This window comes from Anser brachyrhynchus, assembly GCF_964034855.1.
Source record: "Anser brachyrhynchus genome assembly, chromosome: 11".
Taxonomy (NCBI): Eukaryota; Metazoa; Chordata; class Aves; order Anseriformes; family Anatidae; genus Anser; species Anser brachyrhynchus.
Window position 1 is genome coordinate 5646940 of NC_137706.1, and position 19772 is coordinate 5666711.

The following is a 19772-nucleotide window of genomic DNA, read 5'->3' on the forward strand; positions in this document are numbered from 1 at the left end:
AAAGCTTAATTTGAAAAGTATTTCAATAAACATGTGCTCTTCAATTTTGTTTTGATGCAGGCAGATGGTGCTACAAGTGATGACCTTGATTTACATGATGACCGCCTTTCTTACCTCTCAGCTCCTGGTAGTGAATATTCCATGTACAGTACAGACAGTAGACATACATCTGACTATGAAGACACAGATACAGAAGGTGGTGCTTATACGGACCAAGAACTGGATGAAACTCTGAACGATGAGGTTGGGACTCCTCCTGAATCCGCTATTACACGTTCTTCTGAACCTGTTAGAGAGGATTCTTCTGGAATGCATCATGAAAGTCAAAATTACCCTAGTTATGCATCTCAAGCTCAGCCTCAGCCAAATCTCAGAATAGATTCTTCAGGATTTAAAACAACTGCTTCTCAGCCGGTAAGAAAGTGATTTTATATGCTGACCACTGTACATTTACTTCAAGTAGTTTTCTTGTTCAAGAGAACTTGCTATCTTTATAGTCTCCTTACCAGTGTTAACTGCATACAAGAATCTGTCAACAACAGTGTGTTGCAATGAATTGGACAATCATCTTGCACTACCTGTGTTAGTGATTCCCTTTGACAGGAGGAGGAATCAAGTACCATTCTACTTTGTTTTAATGTTTTGCTTTTTTAATGTTCAGCATAATGAATGTCTGGAAGTGGTAATGCATGATACTTTCAGTACATTTCATTCTACGTGTAGCTGAGTTGATCATAGCATCAATTTAAGTAACTTTCATATAAATCAAAAAAGTCATACAGTGATTCGATAGCAGTATATTTAAAATATTTTAAACACTTCACAGAAAGCAGAAGCCTCACCTGCAGTCCCTTACCTTTCCCCGTCGCCTGAATCAAACCCTGCAACCTCATCAACTTCTGCAGTAAATGCTAATGTAAACCTAACTAATGTCAGACTGGAGGAGCCTACTGCTGCTCCTTACAACTCTTACCAACCACAAGCGGGCCCCTTAAGAACATCAAGTACTGAGGGAGCTCATGTAGTGCTAAGAGATCAAGAGCCATCATCCTTATCGCCGCATATAGATCCAGCAAAGGTACCTGTGCCACATTGTTGCGCTGATTTCCTGCTATACATCAAGCTAGCACATGATTTTTTTCCTTTGTTTTGCCATTATTTGGAGAATTCCTTCTATTTTTTTTTACTCTAGGAGATTATGCAGGTTACAAAACAGTGCATCTAAATTTCTAAGCATCATCTAATGTTTTGTGTGCATGGCTTCAAACTATATACTTTCCACTTCTCAAAAGATGATCTTTTAAATTAAGGATGCATTCTGTATTTTGATTTTATTTCACATGCAACTGTTTCAGCTTGTCAATGCTCTGCTTTTTGTTAATGAGGACTTGATGAAAAATCTGTTCTTTCCCTAAAACAATAGTACTTTTTTAATATTCGATCATGTTGATCAGGAAGATAAACCCATTATTTTAGTTGACTTTAAATACCCCTACAGCAATGCTTGAACTAACTTTAACACACAAATCAGTTTATTTCTTGAATATCCCTGTCCTGACCTCCCCTATGCAAAAAGAAAAAGAGGGTGAGAACGACAAAAAAGCAAAACACAACAACAAAACACAGAAATATGAGAGATTATTCTCTTTTGGCTTCCCTTTTTAATCTACGCATATGCTTTTCCTCAAGCATAGGACTGGAAAGGATCTCTTGAATCAAAGCTTCCTGTGATTGCAGACAACTGCATCAAATCATTCAACTTCTAAGCAAAATTAAAGCCAATATGTAAAATGAATTTAAAAATAGATTTAAAATTTCACACTTTCAATGAAGCTTGGCTCCCTTTACTCTTAATTTTAAATGAAAAATATGCCTTTCTACTTAACAGGTATACCGAAAGGATCCATATATTAACGAAGAAGCCTCCAGACAAAGCTATGTCTTAAAACAGCCAGCAATTAGTCACCCAATACAGAGACAGGAAAGAGACCCAAATCTGATGTATGAATCCCAGACTCAGTATGCAGAAAAACAGCCAAGTAGGGAGTACGAACAGTCATATAGGTATGATTCTACAAACTATGTAGATCAATTTTCTCGTGGTTATGACCCTCGACTACATTACGATGATCGCGTGCCTCCCTATGAGGAGCACTGGGCATATTATGATGAAAAACAGCCCTATAATCAACCAAGAACAGCTTACGAAAACCAGCCTCCTAGGGATCTTGATTCTAGACAAAACACAGAAGAGAGCACAGAACGCGGTTATTACCCAGCACAACCCCGTTTTGAGGAACCCCCTCAGATGACTTACGATGGCAGACCTCGCTACGAGCATGCACCTAAAAACTTCAGCTTACCACAAGTGCGATACGAAGATCAACATACTGTTGTATATGACACGCATGGTAGATATAAACAAGAAGCTCAGCCATACCAGTCAACCATATCTCGATCTCCTGAACCGAAGCAGTACTTTGATCCACATGTGAGGGGCTATGAACAAGGTCCTCCTCAAGCTTATAATGCCAAGGCAGGACAATTTGAGCCTTCTCATAGCACTTCAGGTGTCTCTCTTCCTCCTCCCCCTTCATCGCAAACCAAACCGGAAGTTTTGCCTTCTAACAGTAAACCACTGCCTACGCCGCCATCTCTAGCAGAGGAGGAGGAAGATCCAGCCATGAAACCACAGTCTGTGCGAAGTAGGGTTAAGATATTTGAAAGAAGAAGATCACCATCTCTAGAAAAAATGAAGGACCCCAGTGATACATCAGCTGTCAAGGTAGGTCATGTAAATTTTGGCATGTGTTTGTTTTTTAATTCCTGCTTTTTACTAATGAGACTGTATTGCAAGTAATAAAATACTGTCTTGAAAAGAAAACCTTACTGCTTGTGGGACAGCAACATAACTGAAGTTTGTTTTAGAGGCAGAAGCTGAAAATTAAAGAGGATCTTGTCATGCTGAAGATTTCCCCATTAGTTTCTGCTAGTCTTTCATTCTGATTTAAGGTGGGGGAATGTAAGGGCATTGTTAGTTTTCTTACTCGGGTTCTGCATCTTTCTAGATTGGAATCTAAGAAAATATGCTGTGCTTCTCTTTACAGCCTCCAGAACTAGCACCGAAGCCTACACTCACAACCATGAGTGGTCCAAAACCAACTTCTCAAAGCCATTATGAACATGACAAAACAACTTACAGGTAGATGCACAACTGATAATTAAACATAATTTTCAATACAAGTTTGGAGTCTTCAGACAACACATCTTAATGGTTCAAACTGTAAACTGCAGAGTGGAGAGTTGGAGTGTGTCAGTCTAATTTCAGTGTCAATAGTAACTCAGGGCATAAAGTCAGTTGACATGGACATGATTCCTGAGAAAAGGGAAGAGTAAAGCATAAGGGAAAAGGTAGGATAAAAGATAAGGATTTTCTTTATGCTACATCACAGCTATCACATTTCAAGACAGTATAGGTTAAAAAGGTATTGCATGCAATTTTAAGAATTACGTCTTGATTTATTACTAGTTGAGTTACAAAACAGAATTTTAGTTCACATACTTGTGCTTGTTCAACTGTGCAGGGCAAACTGTGTATTCTTCCTCATTAGGGCCCCAGAACCACAGAGACCTCAAGTGAAGCCGCCTGAAGATATTGTGCGTTCAAATCATTATGATCCTGAAGAAGATGAGGAGTATTATCGAAAGCAGCTCTCATATTTTGATCGGAGGAGTTTTGAAAATAAGCCGTCTGCACAGGTTCCTGCCAGCCATCATTCTGAGACCACCAAACCAATACATTCACAAAATCAGCTGAATTTCTCCAATTATTCTAAGTAAGCTTGGGGGATTTATTTTTTTTTTTAATTTGAAAGGAGAAAAAGGAGGCAGATAGGACTAAAACTGAAATTCTGCAGCTAATAGAATTCCAGGGGTTTGTGGTACCTAATAGAAACTTTGTTTGCGAAGTCAGTTTCTCTGTTTAGATGTATGAAAACATAACTTTTTTTTGGTAAATGAAATGAATAATTTCGGTAGTTTTTGAGATCTTCAAAGTGTTACTTCTCTCGCGTACCACTTCTTAACAGCCTGTAAAGTATTTCTTTAGTGTAACTAATAATGAGTGCGCAAACCTCTTTCAAAGCAGAGGTTAGTTGGTTCCAGTTTTGCATGCATTTGTTCTGCAGACAGGCCTCAAACACGAGCAGTGTTTGACATTAGGAAAGTGAGCCTTCTGGGAATATTGTTGAAGCCAGAATTTAATCTGTCGATGGAAACATCTGCTTCCTGTATTGTTCTGCTTCCTTGACTTGGAACATTTTGATACAAAAATTGTGTGAAAGCTCATAGTACAAATTTAGCTCAGGTAGAGGACTGGTTGCCTTGGAGGATACTTGCATAAACTGTGAATACTTTCTACAGTTTCTCCAACTTTCATAATTCAGTTCAGTTCAAACCATAACACTATGTTTGTAGCTGTTCATGTGGAAAGCTATCATGGCTTGCTGCATGAAGGCTGGAAGTCAGTTGTTTTTTTTAAGGCTTTGGTTGCACTTCTACTTGAAATCTGTGCTATTCAGATGAAGCAGAAAGGCTGGCAAGCTTAACGTAAATGAGATCTTTGGAGTAAAATAATGAGCTAATTTGCTCAACTTTTATACTGTGACTGTATGTTCAAGCTGTCTTACGTGTACTCAGTACACTGTGTTCCAGTGCTTGTCTTAAAGGTTTTGAGCTAGGAATCCTGGTCCTGTTTCTATAAGATTGTCTGTTATCTACAGTATCTTTCATATTCTCAGTTCACAGAGAAAAATCTTTCCAAGAGCTTGATAGGTTTTAAAGGAGTTCCTACTTTTTTCTAATTAGGAAGTCTCCACATGGTAACTTTCTTATTGAACCTTTTTTTTAATGCTCGGTAATGAATGTATATAGTAATCTGTAAGCAGTTTTGATTCTTAGTCGAGGATGTTATTTACTCTTCCTTTTCATTTGTCCTGTGTCTTCTGACAGGAAGATTAGAGCCTATTTGTCTTGCTATTTAGACATCATAGGAAGGGGCCTGAAAAAAAGTCTTGGCTGGCCTCAGTGTATTGCAGTAGTGTTCAAAATTGTTCCTACCTACCCAAATGCCGTTACCCCATTGAAGGTCCATTTTGATCAGTAAGCACCTGAGCATGTTGCCATAACAAATGCAACTAATGCTGAGGGAGGGATCCTGTGAGCTTTTAGCAAGTAATTGTGAAGATTGTAAAATTCCTCAAACTGAATGTGCAAATTTTCCTTACTCTGCATTGTTGTCAAACACAATGGAGAATGTGAGCAATAAATGCGGCGACGGAGTTCTTTGCTGCAGAACAGCTAAGAGTTGAGAGGGATTGTTCCATACTTCTGCCTACCACTCCTGACTATCGTGACATCTTTATTCTTCGCTCAGTTTTGAGTTTGTTGTGGGTTATACTTTAACTTTAGGGCTCGTCTTACAGAAAGGTGACATCTAAATGGCACAGAGAAATAAAATAATATTGTTTTTAAGTTTGATACAGTTTCATATGTTGGGACAAAAATATGTAGATTTTTTCCTTTATGGAAGAATGTAGTCCTTAATGGAAATGGACAGGCATGGGAAAGAAAACTTTTCACGGGTAGTCTACTGCAAACAGACAAAAGATCAAAATATTATTGGAAGTAAGTGGAAATAAACATAAAAGACCACAGCTTGACAGAACTGTTTCCAGGAGCATACTGTAGTGTGCTTGTTGAGAAACAAAATAACTGACTTGAGAAAGAGTTCACATTTAGGACTATCCTCTTTACCCAACTTCCATTTTATACCCTGTTACTTCCTTGTTCTTTTTTTTTCTTGTTCCCTAGTGTATTTCTATAGTGATTGCTATTTTGTGAGTGAACTTGCTTAAAAATAAACTTGGGACTAAATTCAAATGGTTATACAGGAACTGCTGATTATGCCATTGCTTATTCCTATATAGTCCTTCTAATATATAATCCATATGATGCATTGTGGGTACCGAGGACAGATCTTACTTTTTTCAGTTAAAAATATTATTGTTTAACATTAAGTTATGAAAATTGTTTACTGTTTAGTAAAGAAGTGATGATTCTAATTAAGTGATAACTTAAAAAAAATCAAACAAAAAAACATGGGGTAGGAAATGGCTTCAGAAATAGCACAACTTTAATTACACGAACTTCATTTATACACTCAAAAGCTACGAGTAAGAGTTTTACTGTAGACTTCTTTCGTTACATACAGATTCTTAACAACGCTGTTGAAGTTGTGGCTGACCCCTAGTGAAGGAGCGTGTAACAGAAGAACATGCTTTGTATTATATCGAGCTCTTGTGGTTGAGTTTGTGTTATCACTGCTGTCTCTTATGCTCTCTCCATCAAAATGTACAGTCATATGTTGCCTTTTTTTTTCATTTCCTCAGGAAGCTGGCAAGCAGCTCCGATAGGTGTGGAGAGTGATTTCTGGCTGGTGGGCTTTTGTGGGTTTTGTTCATGTCTCTCCTTCTGCAGGTTAATATTCCTCGCTGAGAGGCAGTCATTGCAGGTGGGCAGTTTTCAGAGAAGGCAGCTACTACCCACTTGGAATGAAGACAGCAGTGAACAGCCATAACTTCTGTTACTGGATAAATTGCTTTATATAAAAATCAATGTGAACAGGAGCTTCTATAGCAGATTTAAATTGTGCTGTTTTTTTCCAACATAGAATTTTAAAAACCCATTCATACCAGTGCTGTTCAGTTTACTGAGCATCACGTTCATGTGGTCTTGAAGCAGAGTTTGAAAAGTTGCTCAGCCCTCTTCTTAGTTTCATAACAATCTCCTCTGAAGTATTAAGACTGTAACTGTTGAGAATTGTTGCCTGTTAAGTTTCTATGAGTGTACAGGAAGTGAAGGGATGATGGAAAGCTGTCCTAATGTAAAATGGATTTAACATAAAAGCAAGCTAAATGTTAAAAATGGAGAGACAGACACCAGTATGCCTATTATTCTCTTCTCTGTTTCTCCAAGTATACCTAAACACTGTTAAGGTGTTTCTTCAGGAATTGTTAAACATGCTCAGAAGCATTTTAGGGTGTGGTCTTTGGTATTTGATGAGCCAGTAGGGCTATTTAAATACTTGCTATGAGTGTACCCTCAGAACATGATCTGTAATACACAGAAAGTTGCTGGTTTGGTATGTTGAGACACCAGTAAGATTAACGCAACTTGGCCCATAAACAAGATTGTTAGCATTTTAGATTGGTTTTGCTCACTTTTTCAATACATTAAATAACGGTTTGTTTATATGGATCTTAACAAATAGCTTAGTGTGATCTCATTCTTACCTTCAGCATCCGTCAGTGTGAGGCACTCAGTGCCTAATTCACTGACAATCTCACATTAAATATAGTAGGCGATGATTGTACGTATGCACGTGGTAAAAGTATTATCAGAAACATCACTGTTAAAAATAGTTTCATTGTTGAAAGAACCTTGTCGTATGAGAACTGCTAGGACTTAACATAAAAAGTGTGAAGAAATAATATGCTTAAGATAGAATGACCGTTTTTCTTTCATTCTTCTATTGCTGTTTGCTTTGCCATCACCTAGATTTCTTGGCTCTTACACTAGCTATGACTACTTGAAAAGGAACATCAAGTGGTAAGACTGTTGTTGATGTGAGGATGTTTTCAGGTGTCCTCTCCCTGTTACATTTCATCACAGGCATTATGTGCACTTAAAATTTTAACACATGAATTCTGAAAGTTAGTGCGATATACAGAAGTCCAAAATTAAAGGTCTTCGTGAAATCTTTCATTTCATGAAAGAAACTCTTTTGGAGACATATTTCTAGTATAAGCAAGAAATATTTTGAAAATAAGATTTTTGAAGTTATCTACATTATGCACATAAAGCTAGTGAAGCTTAAGCTGACTGCATTTCTAATTAAGATGGCATTGTTCAAATACTAGGTGTATTTAGAAAATTTACACTAGAACCCATCCTTCTTCTGGCTAATTATGCTTTTCAAAAACAACCCATCAACCCCCCAAAAAAGTTGATTTATATTGTTTAGAAAATAGAAAACACTTTTTAAAATTGAAAATAATCCTAAACAAATCTGAAAAGTGAAGATCTGTAGGTAATCATGCAAATACACCTGAAATGTCATCTGCCTTTTGTTTGCCATGGTTTGTGTTACTAATATTAAGATTCAATGTTGTCTTGAAATCCCTTGTGCTTATCAATGAATGTTTCTATACTTGAGACAAGATATTAAAAAAAGAAGTGTTTTAATGTTTATAGGAAGAGATGGAAATGAGGTGATCATAGAAGAAAAATATAGCAGGAGCTCAGAGCCCTGAGGAAACTGAACCATCAAATGCTTTTTTCCTTCATTTCAACAGGGGGAAGACAACTGATGCAGAATCAATGGATAGATCTGTTGGTGAAAAGCGCTATGAGCCAGTCCCTCAAGTCACAACTCCTCCTCCTGCTCCTTCAGTACAGTACACACAACCTCAGTCAATTAACAGTCCTGTCCTGTCTCTCCCAGCCCATCACAAGCCTGCACTTTCTGAAGGTGAGCAATTAGAAGGCTAACTTGTCTTACAGGTGGTACAAGTATCATTTCTCAGGTGCTTGTGTGGATGCTTCATTATGTCTATAATGGTAGCTATGTTTTCATTTAACTGATATTTGGAATAATTATTACTGGAAATAACTTCCTACTATATTGAATTTGAATTTTGTTGAATGATTTGAGGATCTTGTCTGAAACCCGAACTTCCAGGTGTCATTAGTAACTATAACTGTCTCTTCCATACTAAGTGGTCTCAGCAAAGATAAAGTAAAATTTTCAGTACTTAAAGATGTCTTTATCAGTGCTTTTGGATGAGAATTCTATAGGCATGAATGTTTCCTTTTCACATCCTTCAGAGGAATGCCTAGTCCAGTTGAATTTTGCAGTTCCATGTGAGTGCACAATAATATTTTAATATTGGTTTTCTCTTTTTTCATAGTATAAATTTGTCTGTTTTATTAAAAATTATCCCATTGTATCTACCATGTATCTCTTTAGTGTCATGTAAGATGATTTGCTAGAATGTATGAAATGGGATAGATGATCTAAGAACTGAACCTACAAATACGTGTTTTATATAGTAGATCAAAAATAGAATAAATGGTCTCCCTAGGTCTGGTGTATGTGACAAGAAATTCTAGATTGTTTTTGACAAGTTCTGGTGTTTTTATTTGTATTGCAGTTAACTCTGTCTCTGACCCACCTCCACCTCAGAATAAGCCAGCAATTTTCAGATCCTCTAGAGAGGACACTGTGCAGTCCACTTTTTATCCTCAGAAAAGCTTCCCTGACAAAGGCCCTGTTAATGGAACTGAACAGATTCAGAAAACAGTCACTCCTTCTTACAACCGCTTTACAACAAAACCTTACACTAGTGCTGCAAGGCCCTTTGAGCGTAAGTTTGAAAGTCCTAAGTTCAACCATAATCTCTTGCCAAATGAAGCTCAGCATAAACCAGAGTTGCCATCCAAGTCTCCAAATTCTCCTCAACCAATTTTGAAAGCACACAGCTCATCACAGCCTCCTGAATTTGACAGTGGAATGGATACCTTCACTGTACAGGTCGACAAGCCTAAATATCAACCAAATAATGTTAATGCTGTGCCTAAAGCCATACCTGTAAGGTAAGCTTCTTGCTTTTTGTTTCCAATAGTATGTCTACAGAACTTAATATGTGAAACCATACAGCTTATTTTTTCCTGTGCTTCCAATGCTTCCAACTTCTGTTGATGTCAGTCCATAAACCAAGATAGGTGGAAGATTGAAACTATGATTCTAAAATCGTGTAATCGAAGAACATTTGGAAAGATATTCAATGTATGTCCAATGTTCGTGTCATTTTGCATCCTATCATTAAAAACTGGCATGATTTCTTTCTCACTTCCCATAATATAATTATAAATCCTCTGGTAGATAGTAATGACTTGTCTTTCTAATTTGTTTCTAGAAGACAGTTAATTCCTAAGGATGGCTGTTGCACCAACTTGTATTTTCTCTGTGTGCTTAGAGAAAAAGTTCTGGGTACACTTGTATAAAAGGTATTTCAAAAGTAATTATAAAAAGACACCAATTCAGCAGTTTCGTCATGGTTCTCTATACTGCAAGACCAAATATTAACTGCTTAAAAGCACCTTGCATTTTCATAACACATTTGAACTATAAGAATTATGTCAACAGTAAATTATAGTACTCTAACTGTAAACTTTTGCTGAGTTCTTAGATTACTAATATTTTCAGAAGTGTTTCATTATCCCGATTTCTAAATAATATTGAATAAATCACACTTCATCTTGCTTGCTGTTTAAGTAACTCAGAAATGTAATAGAAGAACAAATCGTATTTGTTCATAAACACTTGAGGAACGTTTTTAATGCTATGCAGTTGCAGACTGCAGAAATACTGGCTTCTTTGATTAGAATACTTTTGCAGTATGCAATCTGTTCAAACTAGCTATTTGATAAGATAATATTCTGTATCTCTAGTTATAGCCTGACAACCTGGAAAAATCTGTGTACTTTTAAGGGTTTTGTTCTCAATGTATGTCTTGCAGCTGTTAAGTTTCTCCTTCCTTAAAGCTGAAAGAAGGTTCAGTGGGGCTTGAATTAGCATTATTACTTATGTTATTGAAGTCATAATAGAATTTTGGGAGGAAAAAGATGCTTTGGATGTATAATACATTTGTTTTTACTAAGCTGAAGTCTGTAGCAGCGGACAAGCTGTTTCAGCGTAATCCCAGAGGTGAGCATTTGCAAACATAAGATTCAAGTGGTCCAAAATCTTGCTCTAACTACTTTTTGGACGCTTCCAGTGTTTATATACTTCATTTTTTTTCTTTTGGTGACAATGACCTCTTCTCATGGCAGAACTTGAACTACTTGGATCTTAGGCATTCTACACAACTGAATATGGGATACAGTTATTCTCTCCTGAAATCAGTACTAGCATACTACTACCAGGATATGCGCTAATAAAAGTAGTCAGAGGAAAGTGTGCCACTTACTTTCAGGAAAAAATACTGATAAAACTGCTGGGCTTCATCTCTGTTTTATAATTCAGCCCTTCAGCACTAGAGGATGAGGAGGAAGAAGATGGACACACTGTTGTAGCCACAGCAAGAGGTGTATTTAACAGCAATGGTGGTGTATTGAGCTCCATAGAGACTGGAGTTAGTATTATTATACCACAAGGAGCCATTCCAGAGGGAATAGAGCAAGAAATATATTTCAAAGTATGCAGAGACAACAGTATACTTCCACCTTTGGACAAAGAGAAAGGTAAGAACTGTCACTGCAATTGTTCTGTTATTTAATATTAATTATTTTGTGACAACAGCAAAATAGGATATGAAAATGTTCATACGCTCCAAGGCATTTCATGTATTTCTACGTGTAGGTACAGGATATACATCTCAAACAGGAATTAGAAGGAAAAACTATTCTGCTTGATATTGGAAGTTGGAAGCAAGATAGAGGCCCTAAATTGTAACTTGAGAATATTTAATTTATTTAAACACTTGAAAATATTCAGCAGTTTAAAATATTTTTAAATATTTTTATAAAGAAAAAAGAGCTTCATGTTTAAAAAAAAAAAAATCTAGATTTTCATATAAATCAAAGTATATTCCCGACTGCCTTAGTAATGGAAGTTGAGTAGTATGTCTTATTTGAGTGATTAATTTTCCTATAGTCTTTTGTTCACACCAGTACTTTATATATATACAACTTCTGCCCTGTCATATTAATTTATTAATTTGAGGAAAGCAGTAAAGGATTTAACTTCATAAATGTACAATTAAAGTATTACTTGCAATAAATATGCAGTTACTTTATAATTAAAACATAAGGTTATTTGGCTGAGGAATATGTTACGTTATGTTTGGAATTTAAAACTAAAAATAGGCCTACATGTTTGTATGTTCTGCCTTTTGACTGTTAGGATAAGGGGTCATAAGCTTTTGAGCTGCAGGAGGCTTCATTCAGCTCAGTGTGCCGTAAATCCATATGAGTAGAAAGAACATCATGAGCCATTACAGAACAAGCAGCTTGAACAAGGCTGCTTACAGATTTGAGGATTTGTTTCTTCAGATGCAGATTTTGAGGTTGTCATATGTATCATTGAAAAGTCACCTCAGTGCCCTGAAAGGGACAACAAGGAACAATTTTGGGAAGTGTTTTTTTTACTGATAGGTCACAATGGTGGTATTTTTCTGTAAGATTGAGTAGCTCTACAATGTAACTATGTAATAGTCTGAACCAATTTTGAGAAGAATGGTAAGCAGTTTTTTTCCTCTTAACTGTAGGTGAAACGCTTCTTAGCCCCTTGGTAATGTGTGGGCCTCATGGACTAAAATTCCTGAAGCCAGTGGAGCTGCGCCTGCCACATTGTGCGTCTATGACCCCTGATGGTTGGTCTTTTGCTCTAAAATCCTCCGACTCCTCGTCGGGTATGCTGTCCTCCCTCTGTCCTTTTGGGGCTTTTGGGTGCTATCGTATAATTTAAGTTAATTTCGCTAAAGGTGATGCTGTATAATATAAAGGACTTGATCATTGTATTTGTGTCAAACTCTCCCATTTCATTTTCATTACAGATGTCTTTCTTACATTTACTCATGGTGCAAATTCATTGCTAAAACCATGTTTGACAGCAGAAAAACAGAGTAATATCTTTAGTCTCTTGAATATAATCGTATTTTTCTATTCTGTCTTCTTTCTTGAGGACTGCTACAGCTGAATACACTTGAAATGATATCGCACTAAAATTGAGAGGAAATGATTATGTACCTCTGATTGGCCTTTGTAACATAACTGGTGTTTGTTGCTTAATTAACCATATAGGTCTCTGGCAAATCTTAACAATCTGCATGCTCATAAATCATGACTTAATGCTTGTTAACTGTTTCCATGTGTGCAAGTTGATGCTAACAATTGGGTCATTTAAGAAAACTGTAGTGTTTCAGTAAAAGCATTTACAATTCATTCTAATGTAGCTGGATTTTACACAAGACTTTTCTTGCTTGTTTCTGCCTATTTTTCCTCTACCGCCTTTTATCCAGAAGTTTCTGGTTGATAGTAAAAGTTGCAACTAGGTTGCAATTTTATTTACCTGTTCATTTTACCTCACTCTGGCTTTCTGGGAGCAGAGAGAAAATGCATTGGCTGAAATTGTCAATTAGAAGCCTGTGTTTGAATTCCGGGAAATTTCAAGCAATTTCATGAAATGGCTATGAGGTTACAAAGACTTAAAAACAAAACCAAAACAGTTTGCACATTTGCATGGGGGAAAAAGTCTTAAGGTTTTATTCAGCTACCTTCAAAACTTATGGTGGAGGACATAAACCATTATTATGTACGTATGACCTAAGTAACGACTGAACAATGTACTTCTGTATACAGCATTTAAGCCACCATGTATGCATATCTTCTGTCACTAATGTATCTATCACTGTCAACACCAAAGCACTGATGCTTTGAAAGATTAAAGCATCAATCTCCTTGATGGGGATTCAGTAACCTAGAGGTATTAATGGCAATAATTTTTAGTTTTTATAAGATAACATATGCATGTGTTGCATGCATCTATTTAACAATGTGTGTGTACACGGCTGCATTAAAACACGGATGCATAAATGCTAGGGTCCCTAAAGATACGGCACCTATGTACAAAAATGACAAGACTTTTGTAACTAATAACACCTGTTCATGAACTTACTTGAAGTGAAGGGAGAGGACTCAAATGATCTAAACAATAACTGAAGTTACTGAGACATTTTTCTCCCTTTCTAAAGTGGGGTGGGGGGTGTGTGTGTGTGCACATCTGAGTGTGAGAGCAAGAGCGTGTATATTTAAATGCTAACACTTTCTGTATTGTAAATATAACACCACATTCTGTTAATCGGAAATGGGATGTATATCATAACATTGCTCTTTTGAGACAAACTTTAAAATTAGGCAATTCTGTCTTATGATATGTAAGTAGACCATACTGTGTCTTAAATAAATAATTGTTTTCTCTCTTTTTAAATAGTTGCTTATGGGACTCTGATTTTTCAGGTGGTTTTATAGTAACAGTTTATAGACCTCTGGGGGTTTTTCCTCTCTTCAGTCGTCTGTTCTGCCTCATCTTTTCTGAATGTATCCATGTTCTGTCCCAAAAATTACATTCATTTGCACTTACTAACATCCTTTCTGCTACACTGAAGCCTCATATACTGATGTTTTACAGTTAAACCCCTTCAAATGCTTGAATGAGTCTGGAATTAAAAAAAAAAAAAGCCTTTATGGTCACACATTATAATGTATTAGTACAAAATACTGAAGGATAACTTTTTCGAAGCAGTTCTGCGTAATTATGGGAAAAACATTGTCAGCAGCTAGAGGTTGCAGTGACTACAGTCTCATCCTCACTATATATTTCAGAGGAAAGGCTGGAAAAGAGTCTGCTATTGTGTCTTGTGGGCAAAAGTAGGACCTGGTACTCCTACAGTCCCGTTCTACCTTTCTACTAATCTAATGGATCTTGTGAGTTTTGAGACTGAGTGGAACTTCCTGCATCTATAAAACGAAAAATCCTCCAGCATTAATAAGCTTCTTAACTGAAATAAGTAGTTTTGGCTGGCTGCAGTAAACCTGTTTGTATTCTGGCTATACACGGGCCACTTGTACTTTGTCTGTATATCAGATGTTGCCATCACTCAGTGCATTGTGTACTTCATTTTGTTTTCATGAGTTCAAGAAAGTTATGTGGAATTTACATCAGTCTCATTTAATGCAGAGGTCTGTGGCGTATGCAGTCTATGTGACTGGGTTCTCAAACTTGTTGCACGTTTCTCTAGAGAGATCTTTAACCAAGCTATTGAATGCCATTTATCTGGAAGGCTTAACAGAGAACTTCAGTGCATTTTTCTTTATTCTACCATAGTGGCACGATGATACTTCTTCTGTAGGAGTTGCATTTAGTAGTAGCTTTAGGTGGTTAAAAGGAAAAAAAAAAAAAAAAAACCCACTCTAGTTGAAGGAGACAGCTGAGTATGCAGCTAGGAATGTAACCTTTGTCTGGTGAGATTGCAGCTGATGACTCACATTTGTAAAAGAATATTACACAGCACCTTTGACCATGAGTGGAGAAGTTCTGTTGTAAAAGTATACATCAGCAATCTAGAATGTTTTTTAGAATGTCAGTATTTCAGGCTTTTAAACTGCTATACTGGCTGTAGCTGCAAAATAATTTCTATTCTGTCTTCAATAATTTTCATACTAGAAAATAAAATTACCAGTGTGTCAGTGCTTAGTTACAACGTAACTTCTGCTTTGACTCATTTGTAGTCAAAGTAATTCTAAGGAACTTCAAATGCATCCTAACTGTGGTAGCTTTTAAAATTGTCCAATTTTTTTTGGCCATTCAGGAGAGAACCAGTGAGTGTTTGGTTAACTGTTAATGCTTCTGAAAGGGAAAGCACTATGTTGGTGCTGCAGAGTAAAATGACTTATATTTAACGTTTCCTGAGTGTCAGTCGCAACATCTGCTTAGAACATCTGATCTATCCTGTATTGTATGCAAATGAGTTTAAAATAGTAATGTGCCAGCTGTAAGTTGAAGGGGAAAAAAAGACCTGTTGATTCAGAACTTAAAAACTCCTATCCAAAAGCTTGGTTGTTTCAAGATGTGCACTGTTTGACAGCAGATACTAAACACCAGCATTGTGTTTTCCTCCCACAGGTGACCCCAAAACCTGGCAGAACAAGTCTCTTCCTGGGGATCCAAACTATCTTGTTGGAGCAAACTGTGTCTCAGTCCTAATTGACCACTTCTAAATATTAAGTTAGCTGACTGAGTAAATAATGTGAAACTGAGATGGACCTTACGTATAAACTGAACCACTCTATCAAGTATTAACTGTTTTATAAGTGATAATGGATCGTAGTATTTAAGCATCTTGCTTTAACTAACAATGGTTTAGCAAGTACACTCTTTGAACCATGGTCACAATACATGCCACAAGCAGGGAGTGTACAGTGGGAACAAGGTAGGGTTCTTGCAGGTTCTGTATGCTTTGGTTTGTTGGTTATTATTTTGTTTATTTTTCATTATTGTTCTAAAGGACACTACTAGTATTTCATAGTTTAAAAACTGAAAGTACCAAATGGATTATATTCAGAGGAACTGAATTTGGTTCATTCTCCACTCGCAAAACTACAGAATTTGGCCTGCAGTTTTAGTACTGTGTGTTTTGTAATCCACAAGACTACATTTTGGTCTCTAGTTTTTAAATGACTTTCCATGTACGTGTCCAACGAAATGGCAGTCAACTTTGGTAGCACAGTTTAGGTGTTTTTCTCTGAGAGGCCAATACAAACACATCTATCTACCTATTCTATGTGAAAACGTTGTCATAAGAACAGGGGGGAGGGGGAAAAGCATGTGGGTGACTATGGTTCAGTTGCCTCTGTGGATCTGTAAATTAACCACATTATTACAAACCTATTAACCAGCAGGGATGCCTTACCCTCATGTTTTTAATAGTCTTAGCTCTCATAGTTCTCTGTATTTAGTTTGTATGGCTTTTGTGCTTACCTAGATAATATATCATGAGAGACTGGGGAAAGAGAGGAACAAAAAAAAATTATGAATTTGGTTTAGAGAATGAGTACTGTTTGTTCATCAGTCAGAAGAGAGCCAGAAGAAAATGATGGTATGTTTTCTGCTATGCATTTGAAAAATTTATAGATGTTATAGACTGCTTGTATATAATGCGTGCATACCACTTTTGTTCTTGGTTTGTAAATTAACTTTTATAAGCTTTACCTTTTTATATATATAAATATATATAAAAACAAACACAGTTTCTTAAGGATATCTTTGTATTCTCATACCTTTTGAGCCTTGAACTTTGACATCTGCAGCAATAAAGCAGCATTTCTACAATATACAAACAAGGACATTTTTTAAAAATGCACAAAGTTGTTACCTTTTTAAGTGCTGCATTTAAAGAATATAAGTCTGAATTCTCTACTTTGATTAAATTCTTGAGAAGTATCCCTACTGTAATTTGTCATAAGGATGCTGTACTATGTGCCCTGAAATGTATTTTTTTACTAATAGACAATTTATTACGGCACATTGGCACTACTACTGTTTAGATAATATACCACTGCATTCTGTTAATGAGTTATTAGCTATTCAGGTGTGGCTGATTTTTTTCTCTGCAGTTATTAAAATTACACATTTCTAAATATACAGAATAAAACTGTTTTTAAAATAATAAAGGAGATTCTAGTACCTTATTGTTTCTGAAATGCATTTATGTGAACACAACAAAATGAGTTTTGATTTCCAGCATAAGTGGCTAGCTGGATTCTGCCATATGTTCATATGTGAAGTTGTTGTACTCTACAGCAGGGCTCCTGAAATGATGAACTCCAGAGTGGATCTGGACTGTGTTTGCCAGTGTGGATCCACTGGAAATACTCAACACGAGAAGGAGTGGTGGATTGGTCCCTGGAGTCACCGTGTTGGTGCTCGTTTACTTACTATACCTGTTCTTCCAAATGGTTTGGTAGTGTTCCAGTATGTCCATTTACACAGTCCAGCTGTAAAATATTAGAGATACTCCTACAGAATTCCGTGATGAGGCCTGTTCGAAGCACTCAGTGACAACGTAGTAAGCTAATCCTGTTCTATAAGACAAAGTAAATTCTCAGTGTGATTTGGAATAATGCTGAGAAACAGTGCATAACTGTTTGTTCTGTACTTATACTGACCAGGTAGTGAGTTTTGTGTCTCAGGCGTGACGTATTCAAGAGGCATTCACTGCTGCTACTACTACTGATAGCTTATATCTCAACTCTTCAGAACAGAGAAAAAACTTGAATAGCACATAACCTGTTCATGTTAAGATAACATATTTCAGTTGTCTTAATGATATGTTGCGGTATCATTTCCTGAAGCCACAGAAAAAAAGTTTCCAAAATGGCATGCAAAGGATCTTGGAGAAAATTCTGATGCTAAACTTTCAGCTTTCAGTGTTCTTTTCTAGTTCAGAGCTTAATAAAAGAAGTAAGTGAAACACTACAAAAGGAGTCAGCCAGAGGATGTTAGGAACACGGAAGTTATGCTGTATGGACTGTTCAGAACGGTGATACTTGGTGTTTCAACATGAGTCTAGCATGCTCTGAGGTATAACCATCCAGAGTCACTTTTACTGTAATTATCGAGATAATCTTTCTGTTCTTCATTCGTGTAGGTCCACGTCTGTCTACCAAAATGAACGAAAAAAATGGTGACAGGCTTTCCTCTGCTGTCCTTTCATAAATAAAATGAGAAAGCTTGCTGTTCTAAAACATGGCAATTCTCTACTACTAAGCTTCTTTTCAATTGAATTGTCATTGTCTTTGCCACTTACTGACCGATGAGTAGGAACATTTATGTAAGTAGCTAACGTAAACCACGTACACGTTTTCCTTGACTTTAAAACCTAATGCTTTGAGGTTAAAGCATGGCCATTATAAATCCATTTCCTAAAGCACTTTGTTTTAATACACTGTTTTTGAAATCTTGCAAGAGATGATATTCTTTATGTATTTTACATAGGCTAGGCTGTGCAGGAGTAAGTTCTTGTGGGACATTTACAATTTACTGTAGTTCTTTGTATACTATTTAACATGAACTTAACTGTCTCCTGACTCTTTCTACATGTCTCAGCTATGTACCAAGAAGCGTCAGCCCTGCAGATTGTATAGAAGCTTTAAATACTGTGAATTTCAAGTCGTGTGCCCACTTCTTCACTGATGACAACACAGGTGCTCTATGGATACAGTGCCACTGTTCTTATCTCTGGCTTAGGTTCTTGATTTAAAAAATAAAAAGCGTGTGTATATATAGGAAAGTAATAATGAGTATTTGTCTATACATAAACAGTTGTAATTGTCCTTTTTCTTTTCCTGCCAACCTGGATTCCATGAAGCAGATCAGCAAGGGCTAGGGTCTGGTTGGAGATTCTCTGCTGTAATGTAACCTGGACCAGAATAAAAGATGTTAAGCACATCCAAAAGAAATGCTTTCTTAGTATCTAAGTCATTAGATACTTCTATGACAATCTTTTGGCAATGTCAGGTGAATGTGTAAAATGATTTTTTAGTATATTCAAATGAATGGTTCATTATGACCCTGTGAGCAGCAAGTATTGGAGAATAAATATGCTTAGTATTACAGAAAGTATATGAAGCTGAGTGCGCACACACGCAAATATTTTTTCCTAAACTTTTCTATCAGTTTGAATGCTGTGGACTACTTAGCTCTATGGCAAACAGTTTCTGTTGCAGTGACACTGAAGAATCCTATCACAGAATCTGTCTTGAAACTCAGCTTTGACTAAGGTTAAAATATGTTTGGTTTGCTGGAAAGCAATGGCGCTGTTCTAGTTAGTTTAAGCTTGAAACACTTGCAGATCATTTCAAATCCCCGTGAAAGAGGGTTTTAGCACATACAGCTGTCCATCAGTGACTAAGTAACTGTTCTTCCTGTGTAAGATGCAGAGAAGAGGTCCAAAACAGAATCTGAATATCTACACGCACAATTGTCATATTTTGTTACTGAAGAAATGATAAAGGAAACTAAAAGTGAGGAAAAAAACTGTTACAGGTTTGCATGCTGCTCTAGGGCTAGAATGAGGCTGCATTAACTTGGG

General features: G+C 36.6%; 1 protein-coding gene across 13 annotated transcripts in view; it reads left to right on the plus strand.

The window, feature by feature from the left end:
• The window catches only part of TJP1 (tight junction protein 1), a 168063-nt gene extending 150711 nt beyond the window's left edge, over positions 1-17352 (plus strand). For 5 of the 13 annotated variants that reach the window (XM_080607983.1, XM_080607990.1, XM_080607995.1 and 2 more), the window contains 10 exons: positions 61-414; positions 827-1078; positions 1889-2785; positions 3108-3202; positions 3612-3836; positions 8415-8590; positions 9273-9714; positions 11147-11364; positions 12390-12533; positions 15806-17352. In XM_080607983.1, the coding sequence (XP_080464109.1) occupies positions 61-414; positions 827-1078; positions 1889-2785; positions 3108-3202; positions 3612-3836; positions 8415-8590; positions 9273-9714; positions 11147-11364; positions 12390-12533; positions 15806-15900 (2898 nt within the window). In that variant the 3' untranslated portion in view covers positions 15901-17352. The remainder of the gene's footprint in view (positions 1-60; positions 415-826; positions 1079-1888; positions 2786-3107; positions 3203-3611; positions 3837-8414; positions 8591-9272; positions 9715-11146; positions 11365-12389; positions 12534-15805) is intronic. The other 8 variants (XM_080607988.1, XM_080607994.1, XM_080607991.1 and 5 more) reach the window with 5 other exon arrangements.
• The last annotated feature ends 2420 nt before the right edge of the window (positions 17353-19772 follow it).